Source organism: Protomyctophum bolini (genome assembly GCF_963924005.1).
Source record: "Protomyctophum bolini genome assembly, chromosome: 2".
NCBI classification, from domain to species: Eukaryota; Metazoa; Chordata; class Actinopteri; order Myctophiformes; family Myctophidae; genus Protomyctophum; species Protomyctophum bolini.
The window spans coordinates 18,220,669-18,245,674 of NC_137863.1; the positions used below are offsets into that span (position 1 = coordinate 18,220,669).

At 44.7% G+C, this 25,006-nt stretch overlaps 1 protein-coding gene across 8 annotated transcripts in view; it reads left to right on the plus strand.

Moving 5' to 3' along the window:
- The window catches only part of magi1b (membrane associated guanylate kinase, WW and PDZ domain containing 1b), a 241,975-nt gene that overhangs the window by 198,919 nt on the left and 18,050 nt on the right, over positions 1–25,006 (plus strand). For 5 of the 8 annotated variants that reach the window (XM_080782423.1, XM_080782427.1, XM_080782425.1 and 2 more), the window contains 5 exons: positions 434–695; positions 12,627–12,718; positions 14,899–15,091; positions 18,835–19,248; positions 22,217–22,384. In XM_080782423.1, the coding sequence (XP_080638549.1) occupies positions 434–695; positions 12,627–12,718; positions 14,899–15,091; positions 18,835–19,248; positions 22,217–22,384 (1,129 nt within the window). Of the gene's footprint in view, positions 1–430; positions 696–12,626; positions 12,719–14,898; positions 15,092–18,834; positions 19,249–22,216; positions 22,385–25,006 lie in introns of all 8 variants that reach the window. The other 3 variants (XM_080782426.1, XM_080782430.1, XM_080782424.1) reach the window with 2 other exon arrangements.

The following is a 25,006-nucleotide window of genomic DNA, read 5'->3' on the forward strand; positions in this document are numbered from 1 at the left end:
GGACCGCACTCTGAGAACCATGTACCCTGGGGGCCCTCGGACCCCACTCTGAGAACCATGTACCCTGGGGGCCCTCGGACCCCACTCTGAGAACCATGTACCCTGGGGGCCCTCGGACCCCACTCTGAGAACCATGTACCCTGGGGACCCTCGGACCCCACTCTGAGAACCATGTACCCTGGGGGCCCTCGGAGACCCCGGGGGCCCTCGGACCCCACTCTGAGAACCTCTACACCTTCAACCTCCACTCAGAAGTTTCCATTTCCTAATCATTTTTTTACATTATACTTTCTTCCTGTCTCAGTTGTCTGGTCCACATCCACCATGCCCCCCCCCCCCCCTCCCCCTTGCCTCACAGGTTGAATTCTGATTCTTTGACTTTGTCAACTGATTTTCCATCTCTTTCTGCCCCCCCCTACCATTCCCCCAGCAGTTGTCGAGGAAGGACAGTCAGAACAGCTCCCAGCACAGCGTGTCCAGCCACCGGAGCGCCCACACCGACTCGCCCCTGCACCACCCGTCCCTGGCCGCCCCGCTCAGCGAGAGCGGCGCCGGCCCGCCTCCCGTTCCCTCGCAGCCCCTGCCGGGTCTCCCCGTGCAGGACCACCCCGGTCCCGCCGCCGACGGGACCATCCAGAGGAAACCCGACCCCTTCAAGATCTGGGCCCAGTCCAGAAGCATGTATGAAAGTAGGCGTAAGTAATAATATTTTTGGTGGCGGACGGTCTGTCTGTCTGCATGGGTTCTGGTTCTGTGGGTGAGTGTTGGTTCTTTATTATTTGTCTCCCGAGGAAGAAATTTGTCTTAGACAAATTAAGGGCCCGCAAGCAAGCGTAGCCCTTATGTTTCTGTGGGTGAGTGGTTTCTGTGGGTGAGTTATGATGCTAAACCAGATGGGTTCTGTGGGTGAGTGGATTCTGTGGGTGAGTGATGCTGCTAAACCAGATGGGTTCTGTGGGTTCTGTGGGTGAGTGTGTTCTGTGGGTGAGTGATGCTGCTAAACCAGATGGGTTCTGTGGGTGAGTGTGTTCTGTGGGTGAGTGATGATGCTAAACCAGATGGGTTCTGTGGGTGAGTGTGTTCTGTGGGTGAGTGATGATGCTAAACCAGATGGGTTCTGTGGGTGAGTGGGTGAGGGATGATGCTTTATACCAGGAGCTCAACTAAAAGACGTGCACCTAGCTCAGAGCCATAACCACGCCCCGTGAGTGATGATGCTAAACCAGATGCATGCCAAGTGTTGGTGTACTGTAATGTTCACTGATTGTTGCTGTTGGGCAGAAACCTCTTATCTCCATATTTTACCTTTTTTTTCGTAAATTAACGCCCTAATTAAAGCATCAAAAGTAGCAGATCTGCAAGCTCGAAACACTGTGCAAAGTGACACATTTTGAGCTAATGCTACTTTTGCATTTTTATCTGGAAACGTAACAGTTTTGGACATATGAGGTATCCATCCGACAGAGGCGTTAATTCCTAGTGCTATACTCCATTTTATTTGAGGTAATCAAATTTCAACCAGAGTTTACGGCAGGAGTATGTTAATACTCTGAACTAGCACAATCTGCAATGGTGTGGCAGTGGTCACCCTACTGTTCCACAGAGAACATGTTGACCCTGGTGTTGGGGAGGTAGGACACATGTTGACCCTGGTGTTGGGGAGGTAGGACACATGTTGACCCTGGTGTTGGGTAGGTAGGACACAATGAGCCATATATTTTCGCCAGTGCTATACCTAAACGTCTTCGTCATTCTTTTTAAATGTTTTCAAAATAGAAAATAAGCAAAGAAGGTTCGGGATAATAAGGGGTATAGCTTGGCGAAAATAGGGCCCATACTGTACTGGTGGATGATGTCAATAACAGAGCAGAATCATCGCCGTTACTCCTCCTCCTGGGAGAAGCACTTGACCTAAAAATGTAAATAAAACCTACAGACTGAGACTGTAGCTTTCAGCAAGCTCTAGGCTAGGGGGGAGATCCAGGGCTGTCTCTGTCTCTTTGTGAGCTCTAGGCTAGGGGTGAGAGCCAGGGCTGTCTCTGTCTCTTTGTGAGCTCTAGGCTATAGGGGTGAGATCCAGGGCTGTCTGTCTCTTCGTGAGCTCTAGGCTATAGGGGTGAGATCCAGGGCTGTCTGTCTCTTTGTGAGCTCTAGGCTAGGGGTGAGATCCAGGGCTGTCTGTCTCTTTGTGAGCTCTAGGCTATAGGGGTGAGATCCAGGGCTGTCTGTCTCTTTGTGAGCTCTAGGCTAGGGGTGAGATCCAGGGCTGTCTCTGTCTCTTTGTGAGCTCTAGGCTAGGGGTGAGATCCAGGGCTGTCTGTCTCTTTGTGAGCTCTAGGCTATAGGGGTGAGATCCAGGGCTGTCTGTCTCTTTGTGAGCTCTAGGCTATAGGGGTGAGATCCAGGGCTGTCTGTCTCTTTGTGAGCTCTAGGCTAGGGGTGAGATCCAGGGCTGTCTCTGTCTCTTTGTGAGCTCTAGGCTAGGGGTGAGATCCAGGGCTGTCTCTGTCTCTTTGTGAGCTCTAGGCTAGGGGTGAGAGAGATCCAGGGCTGTTCTCTTTGTGCAAGCCTTCCACAGCTGCACCTCTGAACGACGTGCTCCACCACATGGTGCCATTAACCCACTTTAGTCTGAGAGGAGAGAACAATGGAGCACATCACTGGAGCTCCTATCCAAACAATGAAAGGGGGATTTGTCGCCCTCCATACTGTAGTGTAGATCAATGGTCGGTTCCAGGTGATTAGCTTAATTAATGTGCAACATTGAACCTTGTTTTCTCACTCAACAGTAAACAAAGCAACATACTGTACAGTATAAGTGTATACAGGGTATCTGCACATTCCTTAAGCTCTCTTGTAGCTTAAATGCATCCGCGAAATGAATCAACTTTGAATCCACTGCGTGTTGTGTTGTGTCGTGATGCAGTGCGGTGGTGGATGCTGATGTGCCAGAGAGGGAAGAATCACACGGTGTTACTGTTAACTTCACTAACCCTTCAGATCCACGGTCAAAGCGGAGGAAGTAGAGTGAAACAAAGCCCGAGATAGAGATACGTTGTCCTTCCAAACACCACGGTGGTTCTCTCGGGGCGCCGCCGCCGCTCTCCATTATTTAGATGCCTTTATAAAAGGGAACGTAAGCGAGGGAAGGAGCGGCAGGGCCTGAGAGGACTGCCGACCTTGTTGCTTTACATTGTGAGCGGAAGAAGCAAGCAATTCAATTCAAAGGGCTTTATTGGCATTGCCAAAGCAGAAAGCACAATACAGCAATACAATCAAAACAAAAAGTACATTTGAAAGTTAGAATCTTCAATAGATCAATTTCTATGTACCAAGATCACTCGATGCAGGTATAGTGCAGGAATATACACAATGATTAGTCTTTAGGGTGGTTGTGTTCCGTTTGATATCCTTCTCCTATCACAGCAACTCACGAATCTTGCTGCTGCGTTTGCACATTGTTGTATTTCGCCCAGCAGATATGGGAGTTTTTTGTCATTGGTCATGTTTTAAAAACCTTGAACCCTGTGTGTGGTTGTAATCTGTGGGAAGTATGTGTCTCTGATGTCAATGTACAGATGGTTAGGACGTGTAGCTCAGTTTCCACTTCATGTTGTGTGCAGTGGGTGCATAGTCTGTCTTCTCTGGGGAGACAGGTCTGCCTATGACGGCCTTTCTCGAGCCCTGATCCAATGGCGACATGCTGGCACTGTGAGCTTTGTAGATGCTGTTTTTGGCTGAGTTTGAACATTTTCACCTACAGTATTAGTATTGGGACACATTATCAGCTGCATATTTTTGATACATTTGATATATTTGAATTGCTGATAACAGATAACAGGATAGAGGTAGGTTGGTTATGGTTAGGTTAGGGATAGAGGTAGGTTGGTTATGGTTAGGTTAGGGATAGAGGTAGGTTGGTTGTGGTTAGGTTAGGGATAGAATTAGGTTGGTTATGGTTAGGGATAGAGGTAGGTTGGTTATGGTTAGGTTAGGGATAGAGTTAGGTTGGTTATGGTCTAATGACCGTCGGACCTAAACACAGAAGCCAGTGGTAATGGCTGATATTTGGGTAAGGCTCTACATTGCAGTGATATTTGGGTAAGGCTCTACATTGCAGTGATATTTGGGTAAGGCTCTACATTGCAGTGATATTTGGGTAAGGCTCTACATTGCAGTGATATTTGGGTAAGGCTCTACATTGCAGTGGCATAGTGAGGGAAGGGGGAGGAGGGAACCAGAGCGGAGGATGTGTGTGTGGATGTGACCCCAATTACCTGGATTTACCTTTACTCAGCACTTTGGCATCTCAGTGCGATGACACCTCACCTGGGATTTAGCTTTTTCTAGCTGGACTGACCCAGTTCTGTTGAACCCCGCTAAAGAGAAAAGAGGTGTTGGTGACGTAACCTCATAACACCCTACTGTCCCTCTTCTAGGGGGGAGTGTTCGACCTCATAACACCCTACTGTCCCTCTTCTAGGGGGGAGTGTTCGACCTCATAACAGCCTACTGTCCCTCTTCTAGGGGGGAGTGTTCGACCTCATAACACCCTACTGTCCCTCTTCTAGGGGGGAGTGTTCGGCCCCAAAACTAGCAGATCTAAGCACTCACAGAGCGTCGCAATGTGACCTGGCTTGTAGATCGGGTATTTTTGGCAAAGATATGTAGATAAGAGCAGCGATTTCCTTATTCCGTGAACATTGGCAAGAGATTTTAATGGGAAAATATATATAATGTAAATGAAATGTCAGGGTTTTTACTTGATCATACTACGGTGTCACACAAAAGCATCAAAAGTGGCAGATCCGCAAGCTCGTTTATAAATGTTTTTATTTGAATCCTGAAAAGTAACGTTCTTTGACATATGATGGTTTCCACCCCGACAGTTGAAGACGTCGTTAAGAGAAAGAAGCGTGGGTGGTGGGGGTGGGGCAGGAAATGGAGAGCGATGGCATGTGAAAGAAAGAACAAGGAACGATGAAAAGTGGCGAGGGCAGCGGTGTAGAAACCTCTGGGAGGAAGGAAGACAGACGCCGGAGGGGGGGTGGAGGGGGGGGGGTACATCGGGTGGGACGGAGCCGTGCCAAACGAGGCGAGCCGATTAAAAATGACAGACGGGAGGAGGGCGACTGGAGCCGTACGGGCAGAGGGCAGGCGTCAACATTCCTCAGCACAAACCTGCATGGCAGACTAGCCCATTTAGGCCTGAGATCAGATTCTAAAAATGTCTTCTACATCCTGACAGTTTTCTGAAAAAGCTATGTTTTTAAGTCAGTCCTTCTTCGATTTTTCAAAAATAGCAGACCTACAAGCTCGTAGCTATGAGCTTGTAAATCTGCTATTTTTCAATAGCTAAAGCATAACATAATGCTAACACCAAAGGGGTTCCCGCCCAAAATGGGCTAGAATAGACCCCCGAAGGGCCCTCGTCGTCGTCATCATCATAGACAGTGATGGAATAAGTACTCGCTCGTTTCACTAAAGTAAAAGTATTGTAGAAATAGTCATGTCACTATAGTACAAGTCAGGTATTCAAAGTTTACTAGAGTTAGAGTTAAAAGTATGCAGAGGCATTGTGAGCTTGAAGATCTGCCGTTTTCAAATTGCCAAAGTATCGGTCTGAAGGGGTTTCATAATAAAAATAAATAATTAGTTCAAATAATTGTAGTGAAATGAAAAGTAAAATGTTTGCCTCTGAGATGTAATGGAGTAGAAGTAAAAGTATTGAAAATTGGAAATGCTTGTGTAAAGTTTTTTTTTTTTTTACAGTGAGTAAATGTACTGATCATGGACACTCACATTATTACAGTCTGGGCATCATTACTGTCCGGGATGAGGCAGTATTTTTGGCTGAGCGCTTCACAAACCGTCGTATAATCACACCATTTTAATGCCGCTCTCCATCTCTCTCTCTCTCTCTGTCTGTATGGCTGTCACCATTACATTTAACAGTTAGGGTTAGATCTACTTCAATTAAAGGCAATTAATAAATGTTAAGCTTAACGCCAATGCTGTAGCTCTACTGCAATTTTATAGTGCTTTTTTGATTTATCAAGTCATAATGCTACTCAACGTTAGCATCTGGTTGCTAGCTGTTGTTGTCAATGACACAGGATCGCGTCATCTTGATTGTCGTGCCCATAAACACCCATTCTATCCGTTTCTTTCAATCGCATGTATCTCCTATTCCTTGTCCCAGATGGCTTTTTTGTCAGACTAGTAATTGCGATCAAAGATTTGATTGTGTTTTTTTGGCATTGAACATCAGGAACATATTTATGTTTACACACTTTTGTCTTCAATCTTTGTGTTTACACAGACCCTCAAAACTGGACATAGGAGGAGCTAGCGCCCCTCAATAATAAATCCACTCAAAACGGTCAAGTCAACAAAACACCTTCGATTTCGCTTCCATTTCTGCCGACTGTTCATTCTTCAACGACACACACGGGTTGCCCATATTATCCTCTCCCTGGGAGAGCCGGGCAGAATTTACCCACTGGTCCCTCTATTTGCTGGTTCTTCGCCGTCACCCCCGGGCCATGGCAGATTTAGCCTCCTCGGCACGATATTGATCGCTTCACACCTAGTTGCCTTCCAAGAAAAGGGGGAGATCACTTGTGACTGTTAATCTGCTGAGCGCAGGCACAGATTGCTACGGTTAGCCTTTGACTCTGCCCTCCAATAGTTTCTCTGCAGTTCCATTGTGATGATGGATGACGGAGAGAGATAGCTCCACACCGTGGGGATTTCGTCACTGTCAGGAGAAATGTGTTGGCAAACCTAGTATGTCCAAATCGGTTCAGCTTTCAGGAAATGGAAGGGAAAAATAGAAAAATCTGTGTTCCAAATGATCGAAGGTAGTTTATTATTTAGTTCTTGTTATTATTTTTTTCATTTATAAAATTAAAATAAAACCTGACAGTCACCTTAGCCACCAAAAAACATGATCATCTATCTTTGCTTCAATGAATGTAAAGCTGGAGATACAAGGATTCTGCCTGACGACAAGACTTATTTGAAGTGTGTTCTGGGGGAGTACAGTAGATTGGTTGGGTGTTCTCTCCCACCCGGCTCCATCTGTGGCTTTAGTGGTCTTGGCATCACTGGCCTGGAAGCAAATAGCTAGATCTCTGTTGTCTGGCACAAAACCTCTCCATATTCTAATTTAATAAATGAATGCCCTACTTGATCACACTACAGCGTCACACAAATCAAAAGTAGCAGATGCACAAGCTCAAAACATTGGCTCAAAACACACGTTTTGAGCCTGCTACTTTCGACTCATTTTGAATTTGAATCCTTAAAAAGTATGAGGTTTCCACCCGACTGAGGCGATATACCGTACTCTATATGCATAGGTTAGTATGAGGTTTCCACCCGACTGAGGCGATATACTCTATATGCATAGGTTAGTATGAGGTTTCCACCCGACTGAGGCGATATACCGTACTCTATATATATAGGTTAGTATGAGGTTTCCACCCGACTGAGGCGATATACTCTATGCATAGGTTAGTATGAGGTTTCCACCCGACTGAGGCGATATACTCTATGCTTAGGTTAGTATGAGGTTTCCACCCGACTGAGGCGATATACTCTATGCTTAGGTTAGTATGAGGTTTCCACCCGACTGAGGCGATATACTCTATATGCTTAGGTTAGTATGAGGTTTCCACCCGACTGAGGCGATATACTCTATGCTTAGGTTAGTATGAGGTTTCCACCCGACTGAGGCGATATACTCTATGCTTAGGTTAGTATGAGGTTTCCACCCGACTGAGGCGATATACTCTATGCTTAGGTTAGTATGAGGTTTCCACCCGACTGAGGCGATATACTCTATGCTTAGGTTAGTATGAGGTTTCCACCTGACTGAGGCGATATACTCTATGCTTAGGTTAGTATGAGGTTTCCACCTGACTGAGGCGATATACTCTATGCTTAGGTTAGTATGAGGTTTCCACCTGACTGAGGCGATATACTCTATGCTTAGGTTAGTATGAGGTTTCCACCCGACTGAGGCGATATACTCTATGCTTAGGTTAGTATGAGGTTTCCACCCGACTGAGGCGATATACTCTATGCTTAGGTTAGTATGAGGTTTCCACCCGACTGAGGCGATATACTCTATGCTTAGGTTAGTATGAGGTTTCCACCCGACTGAGGCGATATACTCTATATGCTTAGGTTAGTATGAGGTTTCCACCCGACTGAGGCGATATACTCTATGCTTAGGTTAGTATGAGGTTTCCACCCGACTGAGGCGATATACTCTATGCTTAGGTTAGTATGAGGTTTCCACCCGACTGAGGCGATATACTCTATGCTTGGGTTAGGCAGAGAAATATGCATGCACCCCGCTGCACGCATTATGCACAGTGGTGGGAAGTATAAGTAAGTTTACTCAAGTACTGTACTTAAAGCAAAATGTTGAGGTATTTTTACTTTTAAGTACTGAATATTTTCATTTTTCGACACTTTACACTTTGCATCTCAGAGGCAAATATTGTACTTTCTACTCATTAAAAGAATTACTACAATTATAGAATTATTTGTAAGCTTAGTTACTTTATATTAAGATTATTTATATACAAAAACATAATATTAGCTATTTTTTGTACTTTGGCCATTCGAAAGTAGTAGATCTACGTGTCGTGGGGTTGTAGAAGAGCTATTTTCGAAAATACTTTTAGTATATTTTGATGCAAATCTTTGAATACAGTAACAGAGTATTTTGTTCATATGGCGGTATATGCTACTTTTACTTTGAGTAAATAAACATTGATCTGAATACTGATTATGCGAGCACATGCACAGTGCACACCATGCATGCCAAGTCTTCTGTTTTACTCTGCATATCAAATCTGTCAGGTGGAAACCCCATATGTCCAAAACTGTTACTTTTCAGGATTCAAAATAAGAAAGGGCAAAGTAGCAGATCTGCAAGCTCGAAACGCATCGTTTCACGCCACGTTTCGAGCTTGTAGATCTGCAATTGTTTATGCTTTTCGGTGATGCTGTAGTATGATCAAATGGGGTGTTCATTTACAGAAAAGAACACAAAAAGTTCAAATATGGACATAAGAGGTTTCTGCCCGACCACAACGCTAAGCACAGCAATACACACATGCACGCACACACACACAGTCACACACACAGATAACACTCCCTCCCCGCTCGTCTCTCCCTCTCTGTCTCTCTGTCTCTGTCTCTCTCTCTCTCTCTCTCTCTCTCTCTCTCTGTCTCCCCCCCCCCCCCCCCCACCGTCTTGACCAGCTCCAGTGCAACACAAACCATAAGCCGTCACACTCTGCAATGCAAACTGCCTCTTGGCAAACACATTGCCTTTCTGACAGCTCACTCTCTCTCACACACACACACACACACACACACACACACAAACACGCACACACAACAGACACACACACACACAAACACACAGACACGCGCATGCACGCACGCACACACACACACACACACACACACACACACACACACACACGCTCACAGCTCCCCTTGGCTGCTGGAGCAGCACTTGCCTTAATAATATATAGCGTTGCTGTCAGGCAAGAAGCCTTGTATGTTTTTATGTTTCTTGGTAAATTAACGCCCTACTACAGTACATCACACAAGAGTGTCACACAAAAGTAGTGGTGAGAATAGCCGATGTACAACTGCACAACACGGAGCTTGTATCTCGGCTATTTTCAGATGTCTTTGTTTGTTTTATAATTAAAAATGGGTACGCTAGGAGGTTTCCTATGTGAACGAGGTTATATCTTCCCTTCTTCTCTGGAGTCCTGCCTCAAAGCAGACCAGAGGTAGAAAACTGTCGTTTCCTGATGTCATCGTAAGGGACAAAGGCATCATCAGTAAGCAGGAACTGGGGATGGCAATGAAGGACCTGGAAGTCTGGCGTAATATTGTGAAATCCACAATCTGGATGATGATATGAACGGTGCAACAATATGCTGTTATTATGAGCACTGACGAGTGGGGAAGTGTTGGAAGAGAGAGAAAGTGTATATTAAAACAAGTACTCCAACCCTTTATATACTGCACATTGGCTATTTGAAAATAGCCCGTCTACAAGCTCACGTACAGCTTTGAAAAAGTGAAAACCGAGATTTTTTTTCTTCTAATCCACACAAACCTTGTATGGGGGTCCTTGACATGAAAATGTTGGAGAACAACCCACAGTTTAAACAACATATTAGGAAAAAAGCCCCAAATAAGAAACTATAGGCCTACTTGTAAACAAGCAAAACAAAAAGGTAACCCATAGCTACCGATATTTACAAGCGACTTTACAGCGAAACAAGCTCAAAGTCGTTTAAATAAACAGACTGGTTGGAAGTGCATAGAGAGAAAGAAGTGGAGTGGAAAATGGAATTGAGAGCTCTGTGTCACACGTCTCCTAATAAAAGCAGCCTGGGACAGGATCCGTCCCGTGTCCGTCACAAGCATCTGAAGAAGTGAGAAGAGAAAGGAACGGAAGTCACAAGGGAATTTGATATAACAGATCAGTTGTAATTAAACCAAGACCAATGTGACTGGCCCAGCAGACCGCTGGGAATTCGCTTTTGGAGACGGTCTCTATAGTACAGTGGCAGACTGCCGGTTTTCATCCAAAAGCTCTGTACCTGGAATAGATTTGCCTTTGATGGCATCTTGTGCGTGAAAATAGATCTTTCTTTTTAACTAATGGATGGATGGATCGGTCATTAAGTGCTTTTAGACGGCAGAGTCTTGTTTGAGCATGGTGGCAGAAACACAATGATGTGCACGTCTTGGTGAATAGAGAGGGAAGGAGGATTCACACAATGACGGACCAATGGCCTTGGTTCACACAAAGGACAGGATACTGTCACTGTTGGGCAGAAACCTCTTATCTCTGTTTGTTTTCATTTATTTGTATGTATCTTTGGTAAATTAACGCCCTACTTGATCATACCACAGCCTCCCACAAAAGCATCAAAAGTGGCAGATCCGCAAGCTCAACGAGCATGTAGATCTTATACAGTTTTGTACATAATGTATGAGGTTTCCACCCGACAGAGACAATAGGCATGTTCTCTATGGCAGTGCATGGTTGTTTAAACCTTTTCATACAGTATAATAAGGAGTTAGACCTGTGTGAGGGTCCATCTAAATCATTTAATTCCAATTTTGTCCGCTCATTTCTTTGCGCTATCCCTTCCAATTGTATTTGTTTAATCCATATCCTGTCCGAGGTCTTTAACCTGATTGGATAAAACTTCCTGAGCCTGAAAATGCATTTTCCGTAGAGATTCGTTACTGTAGAGCAGCCGTGCCCAAAAGATAGATTGTAATCTACCAGTAGATCACTCGCAAACGTCAGTAGCATTAAAAGTATTTCCCGCAATGGAATAATACGTTTTGTTTTGGTAGATCTTGTTGAGCTGATCATTTTAAAAGTACGTCTCAAGTAAAAAATGTGTGGGCACCCCTGGTGTAGAGGGACTCCTGGAAGGGCCCCTGTCAACGAAGCATATGGGTTTAATAAAGAGCTGGAGAGACATAGAGAGACCTCTGTTACTGAACAAACACTAGCAATGAGTACTAATCAGAATACAGAGCTGTTTTAACACTTACTTGAACCAAAGACAATCACTTACCGTACCTTCTGTACACTCTCACTCAGAGTTACTGTATAAATGGAAGAATTACCATCGAGTTAGGGCTCTGCACCTACTCTGAGGGGCTGATTAACTGAAGCCACACTAAATTGAGCTTGATTGAGCGGTGTTGTTGCTGCAGTGTGTTTGATTAATCCACTGAGGTTTGGTGCAGGGAGGGCCGTGGTGGACAGCAATGAAGTACTATTCATAGAGTGCTGTACAGTGCTGTCAGTGTTTTGGGGTATCTGGTCTGTACTTTACTTGAGTAATTGTATTTTTTGTATACTTGCTCTACTCCTTTTCAAAGACAAATATTGTACGTTTTCTAGGAACAGAAAATATATTATGGGCATGTCGGGTAGAAGCCATATATATATTTATTTATTTTTTGCATTCCCACCCGACGTAGACAATGTAATGAATTAACCACTTGCAGTAATTGTCAGTAATATTGGTCTTACTGTAAGACCAATATTAGTGAATATATATATATATATATTAGCAGATCTATAAGCTTGCAACATCACGATGCGTTGTGAGCTTTTATATTGGATATTTTCACTAGTTTTCACATTGTTTGACAATTATGTTTTGAATTTTTGGAGGGAAAGTTCTAAATGTCAACAAAGCAGTGCATTGATATAACAATACCAAAATTGTTGTACTTTTTCAATTGTTAATTATTTATGAACCACGTTCCTAATTGTGAGTACAAATAAGTACAAATTTGACAGAGCAACTTTCACTTGTAGTTGAGTAATATTTTGACCAGGACATCTGTACTTTGAGTCAAGTAACTGCGGTTGAGTGCTTACTGTCCACCACTGGAGTTAGGAGTTAGCAGCCATTGGTCCATCGAGCCGGATGTCACAAATCGAAAATAGCAGACTGAACAATAAGCTTGTAGGCATGCTATTTTCAGCAAATGACTGTATGAAGCGTGAATGGTGCCTAACACTGTGGGGTTTTCATTTGTAGTTCCAGATTTCCAGGAGCAGGACATCTTCCTGTGGAGGAAGGACACAGGCTTTGGCTTCAGGATCCTGGGAGGAAACGAGGCAGGAGAGCCGGTGAGCTTTTATTTGATTTATTTATGTATTTTACTCGGATGCATGCCATGGGCAACGGCGCACATACGTGCACTGTATTGGAAACGGTCCTTTATTTCCTTGTTGACAGCATTACCCTTGCAGTGGTTCAAGGTGTCTTGTACAGGTATGTACTGTACATAAGTGTAGGATTATTTATGTGGTTACTATAGTAACTGCATGTCACACTTTATTATTTCTAGAGTAACACCAAAGTTTGCTGCACTGCTTGTCTCACAGTTTTGACGGCACACATTTGAGCATTATGTCAAATTGACCGGCTTCATCAGGAATCATGTGCTTGTTTTTTGCTCGGAGAAATGTTGTATAGTTGAATTGATATTAAATGTGCATAAAATTTCTCCATTGACATGAATGGGAAAATGCGAAAACTAACCATAAGGGCTATAGTTACAAAACTTGGAGGGGAGGTTCATAATAATTACAAAACATCTGTCTGCCTCATGGTTGTGCTACTGTATAACAGCCCACTTTATCGTTTTGGCCTATCATTTTGAACCGTAGGTCATAAAATGAAAATGAATTTTCCCATGATTCCTTGGCTCATGAGTCATGACGCATCTCCCCATATAGGCAACGCCCGTTTGGGTCAGGATTTTGAATTATCTTCAAAACACACCTTTTGCTCCTCCACCTACAGATTTTGTCCAAATCTCACAAGAAATTTGTACACGTGATCTTTGGACCTATCCAATTAAAACACCACAGGCACAATTTTGCTTGTCTGTATCACTCGGCCGTAATTGTCTTCCGAAGTTAGTGGGAGGGGCCAATCAACGGAATGTCCAATCTACCCAAAATTCTATTCACATGTTGAGGGTTGTTTAATCAACACAGTGTGTGATAAATGTGATCATTTGTTGCAAAAACATGTTTTTGGGGGGATAAATCCCCTCCGAATAACTTGCACAATAATACACATGATCACAGGGGTGACATGACATTGTAATTCACGATTAGTGAGAGGGGCCTATAATTAGCGATTGAGGTAACGACATCTTTCTAGTTTTGTTCTGTTTTAGTGGTCACACAAGCTCTTGTTAATACTTTTCTTTGGCTCATTATTTATGAAACCCGGATACACATTTAACCACATTATTATTTAAAACATTTTTGAAATCAGCATAAACAGCCGATCTACAAGCTTGTCGGCACTTGGACCCCTTTCTTAGCCCAGGCCCCTCTACCCACCCAGCTACAGCTGCCCCCTAAAAGCATGACTGATTTACTGTTTTTTCTTCTTTGTACCATGAATAATAATGATTCCAATTACACAGAAACTGGAAATGCAGTATGCAGCTGAGTAATGCAGTAGGCCACATATAAAAACAACATGCCAGGGACTGATTAAGGGCATAAATAATTTCTTACTTACGTCTGAGACTCATCGGACCATGCATCATAATTTTTTTGCATCTCTATTCTTAGATCAGTCCCATCAACCAACCTCTCCCTCGTCATTTCTCTTGTATGTTCTGTGTCGGACAAATTCGGTCTGATGTCGGCGACACTGCCTTTCCCTTTGATGTGACTGGTGCAACCTCAATCAGTCAGTCTTGTTGGTTCTCATTTGTTGGCTCTTTCTAGAGGGTATAAAAATAATGACGCGCCAGAGAGAGAGAGAGAGAGAGAGAGAGAGAGAGAGAGAGAGAAGGGGAGAGATAGCGATCTGATGGCTGTGCCGACTGGCCAGCTGGAGAAAGATGCACTAAAGATGAACTGACTAGGTTTTTAAACTGGCTGACCTGTGCTAGATACCAACTTTTTATATCGTTGCTGTTGGGCAGAAACCTCTTATCTCCGCATTTAAACTTTTTGTGTTTTCTCTCGTAAATTAATGCCCTACTTGATCATACTAGATTACCTGCAGCGTCACACAAAAGCAATAAAAGTAACAGATCCACAAGCTCGCGACACGTTTTGAGCTTGTAGATCTGCTACTTTCACTGTTTTTGAATTTGAATCCTGATAAGTAAATGTTTTGGATTGTTTTATCGGTTTCCACCCGACAGAGACGATGCTGGATGGTAACTTTATGCTTCACCCCCCCCTCATATATCTGCTTGAAACCACATGCAGTCATTTATATTACTGCCTAGAACAAAACTCTCATGATTGTGTTTTGTGTTCTCCCCGTGCAGATCTACATCGGCCACATAGTGAAGTACGGCGCGGCCGACGAGGACGGCCGCCTGCGGTCGGGCGACGAGCTGATCTGCGTGGACGGAACGGCCGTGGTGGGCAAGTCTCACCAGCTGGTGGTGCAGCTGATGCAGCAGGCGGCCAAGCAGGGCCACGTCAACCTCACCGTCAGACGCAAGACCGGCTACGCGGGTACGTTTTATCAGCGCTCACATTCTTTACTTAAGTAAAAGTATCAATACAGCAATATAGAAATACTCTTGTTACAAGTAAATGTGCGGAATTCAACATTTACTTGCATAAAAGTACAAAAGTATTGGCTTCATAATGTACTTAAAGTACCAATAGTAAAAGTACTAATTTTGCAGACTGTCCCATTTTAAAGTTTTCAAATGTATAAAAATCTTTTGAAAATAGCAGATCCACAAGCTCACAATGCGTCGCATTTGCAATAATAATCCAAATCTATGAAGTAACTAGCAACTAAAGTTTTCAAATAAATGTAGTGGAGTAAAAGTAATGAAAATTGGAATTACTCAAGTAAAACATCTTAAAAGTTGTACTTAAGTACAGTACTTAAGTAAATGTACTTAGTTACTTTGGTAATATGTGTGTATTATACACACATATCCAAACAGATAAGACCACAACCAAACCTTGGTTTAACTAACACATTGTTTACTATACTTACCATAGACTGCAAAAGAATATGGACAGAAGGAAGCCCCTTTGGTTTGTACAGACCCTTTGTTTCTGAAGACGCTTTTTTCTGCAAATTTAAATCCGCCATCTTGGAACTTCCGGTCCCGAAACATTTCAAAATTAATGGGGCCATAATTTATCAGATGCATATCAAGATAATTGAAAAAAGTAATTAAACTAGTGATTGAAAGCATAAAGTATTCATGAGAATGTGTCTTACTTTTCAGGATTCAAAATGAAAAAGTAGCATATTATGTTGGTGGGCCTTGATGGCGTCGTAATGCCCGATTTTACACTGCTGAAAATAGCTTATACATCTGCTAGTTTCAGAGCGTAACACCCAAGCACAACCAATTCCAACGTTTTCTCAATGGCTAATATTGGCTTGGGATCCAATTAGAGTATCTAATGCCTTTTCTTTTCTCTCTTTTTATTTATTTATTTTGTCTGGCTGATATGCCCCAGGGCGAAATGAGAGCATAACCATAATGTGCCAGATGTGAAGAATATCCCCTATAGATTCACAATGTTCACGTCCTTGTGCTTACTATTTACATATTTTTCCTTTTTTGCTTGAAATTATTCCTTGTGTAATCAGTGATGCAATGAATTATTGATGTTTTTTGCATAACCTAGAGTAGCCTTTACTATATTATCGTCTCTGTTGGGTGGAAGAGTCATACTGTATTAGTGCAACAGTGTTGGCTAGTGGAGCTGTGTTCATCACAGGCTGCCATTTGTGTTCATCGCAGCCCCATTGGGAGCCCAGGAACCTGGCTTCCTATTCGCTAGGGCAGTGGTTCTCAAACTTCTCCATGTCAAGGACCCTCAAATTGATATGCATTTGGGGTGTGGTGGATCCCATAGAGTTATAAAGGATAGAGGGAGGACCGGAGAGACAACCCTGAACCCCGCTATTCATTTCAACTGAAGTTGCTCAGTAGCGTTTTGAAGCACCCGGAAGTTAAGCCTGCGACGCACGTTACGCACATGACGTCACTGAACGTCCATCCACCTCCATGAACGTGCTGCAGTTCCACTTTTCGCCAGTAGGTAGTGGCAGGTTCAACGTTGGATAGCCTTACTGGGGGCTTGGTGGATCCCCATCTTTACAGGTTTTGTGCCAGGGATCCCACAGAAGAGAATTTAAAAAAAACTGCATGGGGGAGGGTCACCTCTTCCTCGAGGCTCCTTAACAGTCTGGCGTGTAAACACTAGTTAGACGACGCTAAACGGCTCCGGTCTGCAAGCATACACCACCCCGCCACCTCCGCTCACCCCACCCCACCCCCAACTCCTCCTCCCAGCGCTGAGCTCAGCTTTGCCCTTCAGCAGGGATAGAGGAGGGCTCATAAATGTGATGGAGAGGGCGGCCAGCCTTCTGCCTGATGAGAATGGCCAGACATTAGTGTGCGTCTGCTCCCCGTCTGTCTCATGGCAAACAAAAATATGAGCTACTCCTCCCATCCCGCCCTCCCTCCCTCCCACGTCCCAAATGAAATGTCCACAGTCCTGCAACAACAGGCTGGTGCTGGGTAGTTTCTTTTGGGGATTGGAGGGGGGGGGGGGCACTGAAGTTGTTGCACGGGTGGAGAAGCACGTTCCGCTCGAGGCATCAAGCTGTCAACCCCTCCAGCAGTGTCAGATGTGCCGAGCGAGTAACAGCTAGGGCCCATCCTCGTCTATTATTAGGTTCAACGGGTGATGCAATACTTTGTACCACTTGTTGTGAAGTCTCAGCGGCGGGGCTGTGCCCATATGATGACTTCAAATCAATAGCATTATTTCAAACTTTGATTAGGATTAATTGAAAACAGCAGATCTCCTCTACAAGCTTCACATTTTTCCAGATATTTTTGGAACATTACCATTGTACAATGAAGTGTAATACAGGGTTAAGTAATTAATCAGTCTAATTGATTTAGTCTATTATAAGAAAACTCTATTTTATTTTTGTGTGGATTCCTAGATATATAAGAAAAAGAATAACCCTTCATTTGGTTATAAGTTATTGGTACCAGCTCAGTGGCCTTGTGGTTAGAGTGTCCGCCCTGAGACTGGGAGGTCGGGGTTCGATCCCCGGCCAGGTCATACCAAAGACTTTAAAAATGGGACCCAGTGCCTCCCTGCTTGACACTCAGCATCAAGCGTTGGATTGGGGTTGGGAAGTGAGTTGCCCAGCGTCGACTGTTCGCCGCTTCACCTCCCAATGTATGAATGAATGAACCATTGTAAAGCGCTTTGAGTAAGCACGTAGTGCATAGAAAAGCGCTATAAAAATGCAATTCATTATTATTCTAAATATTGTTTTGATATCGTCTCTGACAAACTCATACTTTTCAGGATTAAGATTTCAGATCTACAAGCTCAAAACAAGCTTGTAGGTCTGCTACCTTTGATACATTTGTGTGACTGTAGTACGATCAAGTAGGTTAATTTTCGAAAAAAGTTAAAGAAGAGCGCCGATATATTTGGGTGTTAATGTCTCAGCTCTGTCTAACCCCCACCCCACCATCCAGTCAGCTCCATCTAACCATGTTGTTTCTTTCCCCACCCTCCAGTCAGCTCCGTCTAACCATGTTGTTTCTTTCCCCACCATCCAGTCAGCTCCATCTAACCATGTTGTTTCTTTCCCCACCCTCCAGTCAGCTCCGTCTAACCATGTTGTTTCTTTCCCCACCATCCAGTCAGCTCCGTCTAACCATGTTGTTTCTTTCCCCACCATCCAGTCAGCTCCGTCTAACCATGTTGTTTCTTTCCCCACCCTCCAGTCAGCTCAGTCTAACCATGTTGTTTCTTTCCCCACCCTCCAGTCAGCTCCGTCTAACCATGTTGTTTCTTTCCCCACCCTCCAGTCAGCTCCGTCTAACCATGTTGTTTCTTTCCCCACCCTCCAGTCAGCTCCGTCTAACCATGTTGTTTCTTTCCCCACCCTCCAGTCAGCTCCGTCTAACCATGTTGTTTCTTTCCCCACCCTCCAGTCAGCTCCGTCTAACCATGTTGTTTCTTTCCCCACCATCCAGTCAGCTCCGTCTAACCATGTTGTTTCTTTCCCCACCCTCCAGTCAGCTCCGTCTAACCATGTTGTTTCTTTCCCCACCCTCCAGTCAGCTCCGTCTAACCATGTTGTTTCTTTCCCCACCCTCCAGTCAGCTCCGTCTAACCATGTTGTTTCTTTCCCCACCCTCCAGTCAGCTCCGTCTAACCATGTTGTTTCTTTCCCCACCCTCCAGTCAAGGCGGAGGGCGATGTGCCTCCGTCGCCGGCCTCCTCCCACCACAGCAGCACACAGGCTCCCAGCCTGACGGAGGAGATGGGGAAGCGCACGCCGCAGGGCAGCCAGAACTCCCTCAACACCGTCAGCTCGGGCAGCGGCTCCACCTCCGGCATCGGCAGCGGGGGAGGCGGCGGCAGCAACGCCGTGGCCGTGGCGGCTCCGCCCCCCGTCAACTCGCAGCCGCCCCCGAACAACAACAACTCCTCGTCCTCGGGCGCCGTCGTGGCGGTCCCGTCGGCGGCGCCCGCCCCCCTGTCCGCCTCCACCACCATGCAGCCGTACGACGTGGAGATCCGCCGAGGCGAGAACGAGGGCTTCGGCTTCGTCATCGTGTCGTCCGTGTCGCGGCCCGAGGCCGGCACCACCTTCGGTAAGAGATCTGCCATGTTTTGTCCAGGAAGCAATCTGCGAACACATTCTGTAAACATAGAAAATACAAATTCCCTTAGTTTTTTCCCTCTGGGGGCAACCCCTCATTTTATTGTGTAGTAACAGGAACTCGGTTAGGCTCCTCCCTTTTCATAGGCCACTTCCTCGTGGGTGCTTCTGTGTTTATTCCTACTAACAACAACAACAACACTACATGTGTGTGCTGGCAAATTATGCTGTTGACAGAATCTGTCTTCAGATATCTCCAAAACTGTTATATCTTTCAGAAAAAACGCGGCAATAGCAGGCTACATTTCACTTAAATGTCAGAGTTTAAATCGGCATGTAAATATGAAATAAATGTATTATTTTGCAACTGAAAGATGACTGGATCCACCGGGACTTTGCAGTCAATCGCAGAAATGTCCGTGCTCCACTACTTAGCAACGTGAGTCCTTAATGTTCCTGAAATTTTCGTGTCCCATCCCAAAGAAACGATTATTAACCACGTTATCGTGTTAGAATGACTAAACTCAAGTCACTTGAGTTTTGTAATGACAGAATCGTGTCTTCTTCGTGGAAAAAAAATAACCTGTGTTATAATGGATCCAGGGTAATGTTTTTTGTCACAAGCTCGTGTTACTACTTTTCCATTGGTTCAATATCTTTTTAAACCCACACAACACCCACCCGCCGACTTTCAATTCACACAATCTGCTGCTCTCGCCTCCACTAAACGCTCAATCACTGTCATTTTCTAGTTTGTTTTTTAATCCCTGAAATCTTATCTTTTATCTTCCCGTGTCCTCTTTAAAGGCTTTCTCTCTCACAGCGTGCAAATTCTCCTCTCTCGACTAAACAGCCCAGACAGCCAGGCCAAAGGACGCTAGGCTATTTACAGTCCCAACAGATCAATACCAATTCTTCAAACGAAGCAACGCTTTAATCCTGGCTTCCTTTTCCCAAAACCACTGTCGAGAACGAGAAGACACAGAAAAGCTTCTTCTTCTTCCTCGCTCGCACTGAGTCACTCTGGGCTTTCATAATTCATCTCAAGTTAGGTTGGCGTTACATAAGACATTTGTTTTATTCAAGCTTGCACTTAAATAAAATGGCTCCTTCTGCTGCCGAGGTAAGGTTGTCCTGTATAAAGAGCTTAATGATGACTTAATGAGCGAGAGTGCAGCGAGATGGGGATTAAAGTAGGAAAAATGATGAGAGAACGCTATTTAAGGGAACTATTGATCCTGAAATCTGATTAAGTGAACTTCTTATCTCAAAACGGAGGCTGTTGGATAGGTTAACATTATGTCAGTCTATTGGGGATTAAAAGAAAAGTATGGGGGTCGAATGTAATTTCCTCCCGCTGATTTATCCGTCCTCTGCGGATAATCTGTTTCATCGCCACTTTTTGCTTTCCGTGGGCTACCTGGGGTCTCTGCTGAGCCGTGTGATCTTTGCTCTGTTGTGGCCGACCACAGCTCCTTGCACTGCACATACTTTACTGCTCCTTAAAGGCTGTCCCGCTGTCCTCTGTTCTCTCTGGGCGTGTGGGTGGGACTGAAGGGGCCTGTTCAAAAGGCACAGAACTTTCTTTAGAAGCCAGCTATGGAAAGGGTCTTTCTGTTTTAGTTTACACGCCATGGGTGGAGAGCCTTGTGAGATATTCTGATCGACCACATGCAGGCTCCGAGAATGAGAGCAGACATTTGAGCTTGAAAGTAAATATGTAAAGAGATGAATGTACTGTATGACCATTATAATCTCTCTATAATGATTATATAGGGCCTAGAGATGAGAGGACACACGTCTATATAGTACCGCTACTAGTCAGAGATATGTATTCCCGGTGAACAGGAAACCCATGGCACCGTTGAAAAGACTTTCTCTTGCTCTGCTCTGCCCTCAATTCTGTAGTTCACTGCTCGACAGGCCCAGGTTGGGTTTGGAAAGAGACAGGAAGATGTGTGTGGAGGATGGGAGTTGTACAGTATAGTGTGAAGAGGAAGATGTGTGTGGAGGATGGGCGGTTGTCTAGCTGAATGTGGAGGGAGTGAGAAGGCGTGACGGGGTGAATTAAGAGAGACGCAAAGGGAGCTTGAGAGAGAAGCAAGCGATGCACCATTTCCCTCTAATGGCGGATGGCAGACTGCAGATAGAGAGATACGGTGTAGATAGATGGATAGATACAGTAGATGGATATATGGATAGATACAGTAGATGGATATATGGATAGATACAGTAGATGGATATATGGATAGATACAGTAGATGGATATATGGATAGATACAGTAGATGGATATATGGATAGATACAGTAGATGGATATATGGATAGATACAGTAGATGGATATATGGATAGATACAGTAGATGGATATATGGATAGATGGGTATGGATAGATGGATGGTCGGATAGACACATACCAGCTGAAACTGGAATTCTGGTTCCTCAACGTTGGATGGGGTTTCTCTGGTTCCGGACCCCAATCCTGTCCAATTAGCCCTTCACTAAATCCCACCCCAAAAAGCGATTGTCCAATGCCAATCCAAATAGTTTAGCAACTGTTGCTATGCAGGTCAAGCTTTCTTCGCTGCTGACGTGCCTATTGGACAAGGATGGGTTGGGGAGGGACATAGTGAAGGGCTAATTCACCCACTGTTTTATATCAACACTGCCATTTTACTCCGGCACTGTCCTGAGCAGCCTCTCTCTGTGACCTTTAGGGTGACTGTTGATTTGACTTAACGCTTAATTCCCTTCTTTCTCTCTTTCTCTCTTTCTTTCTTTCTTTCTTTCTTTCTTTCTTTCCTTCCTCCTTTCATCTCCTGTCCTTTCTCTTCCCTCTCCTTTCCTATACCTCGACCGCGCCTACCTACACTATAACTCGCGCACAACAAACAAAACTCATGCTTGATGATGCCGATGACCATAGCTGGAAATGCGTGTGTGGCCATGCCCCACAAAATAGGACGCATCATCGAGGGGAGCCCGGCGGACCGCTGCGGGAAGCTGAAGGTGGGGGACAGGATCCTGGCGGTCAACGGCTGCTCCATCACCAACAAGTCCCACTCGGACATCGTCAACCTCATCAAGGAGGCCGGCAACACCGTCACCCTACGCATCATCCCTGGAGACGGTGAGTGACATGTTATACGTATAGTATAGTAGACTAGAGCACTGGTCCCCAAACACCGGGGTGGGGGGGCGGGACCCATTTTTATGGGTCCCTTTATTATTTTGTTTCCCAGGTTTCGTTTTTAATTATTATTATTTTAAAATATAAATAAAAAAACATCCTACATTTTTCATGAATTAAAATGATCGATCAATTTCAATTTTGTTTTAGGAAAAAAGTATTTAAGCAGCATAGTGAAAATAGCCACGTTGTGAGCTTGTAGATCTGCTATTTTCACTAGTTTGAGTCCCGGGCAAACGTCTATTTTCTCTTTTGGGTCATAGGCTAAAAGGTTTGGGAACCACTGGACTAGAGCAAGGGTTCCCAAACCCTCCAAAATAACCATAATATGGTTATTTTGCTCTAGTCCAGTGGTATTATTTGATGATAGGGGGGTTGACTGTTTGGGAACCAATATGTCTAATGGGTGTCATTCTTAAAATGACATCCCAGCAACCCTCTTAATCCCTCTGCTTCGGTTTGATTGGCTAATGAGCCCATAATGACAGTATAGCCCCCCCCCCAACCCCATCCATTTTGGAGCCTTTTGCTCAACTTTTCAAATGGATTTGAAGGCTCTTGGCAGTAGGCGTGCTAACTCATTCCCTAGAATGCTTTTCTGGAGTAGATCCATGTAGGATCGATCAGGTTTTACCTTTTTGAAGTCATTTGCAACGCATTTGAATTGAAAACATCATTTATCTTAATTAACCAATGGACGGATTTTTAAGGGGTGCTGTTTTTCTTGTTAATAAACCGAATGAATAGGATGATTATCATGATTGTTCTTCAGTACAATACGTTGAAATGGCTTCTGGATGCTGGAGTCTGGACATGCTACAGTAGCTTGGGCTTCTGGATGCTGGAGTCTGGACATGCTACAGTAGCTTGGGCTTCTGGATGCTGGAGTCTGGACATGCTACAGTAGCTTGGGCTTCTGGATGCTGGAGTCTGGACATGCTACAGTAGCTTGGGCTTCTGGATGCTGGAGTCTGGACATGCTACAGTAGCTTGGGCTTCTGGATGCTACAGTAGCTTGCCGCTGGTTGAGTGGTGGTTGTGAGTGTGTGACGGCATCATAGGGTTGCTGTGGCAACCTTCCATAATAATTATTCAAAACTGTTACTTTGCATGTTACAAATGAAAGGAACCTGTGTTCTAATGGATCCAATGTAGTTATTTAGTCTCAAGCTCTTGTTAATACCCTTCATTGGTTCAACATATTTAAAACCCCACAGTTTTTTTTTGCTATACTTTTGTGTGACACTGTAGTACGACCAATTACAAAACATATAAAGTTGAAATGGGCTGAACCTAGGCTGCTGAGCCAGCCTGACCGTGTGCCATGTGTCTCCCCCTCCCTCATGTGTCTCCCCCCATAAAAGGCAAATTGAAATGTGGACATATGTTCAGTTCAGTTTACATTCCGTTTAACTTTTTGTGTTTTTTCGTACATTAATGCCCTACTGTCTATCACACTAAAATATCGCACAAAAGCATCAAAAGTAGAAGATCTGTGTGCCACGTTTGGGCTTGCACATCTACTACTTTTGCTATTCTTGAATTTTAAATTCTGCAAAGTAACAGTTTTGAACACATGAGGTTTCTACCCGACAGACGATTTCCATCAGTAGCTTGTCAAAGTGACAGAACCTCCCCCACACAGTCTCAACACGGCGGCTCATGGAATGGAGGTTATGTTTCTTTGCAGCCGTGCCTCTGGCATCCCTGCCCTTGTCAAAGATTATAACTAATTGAGATGCATTCACGCGCACGTTTGCGCGTGCGTGCGTGTGTCTGTTCATAGACGGTCGGATCGACGCACTCGTCTTACGGGAGAGTGATGTAACTTTGTGTGATGTTAAAATGAGAGCGAGTCGATTGGGTCTTTTGATTGTGTGTGCGCGTGCGTGCGTGAGTGCGTGCGTGTGTGTGTGTGTGTGTGTGTGTGTGTGTGTGTGCGCGCGCGAGTGTGTGTGATGTTGAAATTGTTTCATTCTGTGTTGTTGGGACTGAGCTCTTTTCTACAGCGCTGTATCTGACAGGCTGCCGCAGCACGCTTCACAACTACTGTTTAATTAAAGTGTGTGTGTGTGTGTGTGTGTGTGTGTGTGTGTGTGTGTGTGTGTTTGTGTGTGTGTGTGTGTGTGTGTGTGTGTGTGTGTGTGTGTGGGTAGGTAGGAGACAACAGTCCTAGGAGGCAACGGTCCTTGTCAACCTGTGCGTTGTTGGAAGAAATTGGAGCTATTTGTCCAGCGCTTGTTGTTTTCCTGATCACTTTGCACGGATGGAGGGTCTCTTACTGAGAAGCGGCTGATGAGACAGTAGTACAGTGAAATGCTTCTGCCAAGGAAGGATAGAAAGAGAGGGGGAGGGAGGGAGGGAACCGAAGGAAGTATAGAATGAGAGGGGGAGGGAGGGAGGGAACCGAAGGAAGGATAGAAAGAGAGGGGGAGGGAGGGAGGGAACCGAAGGAAGATGCATATCGTTAATGTCGGGCAGATCTGCTATACTTCTGATGCTTTTGAGTGACGCTGTAGTTAACAGTGGTTTTCAACCGGTGGTTCTTGGGACCACCAGTGG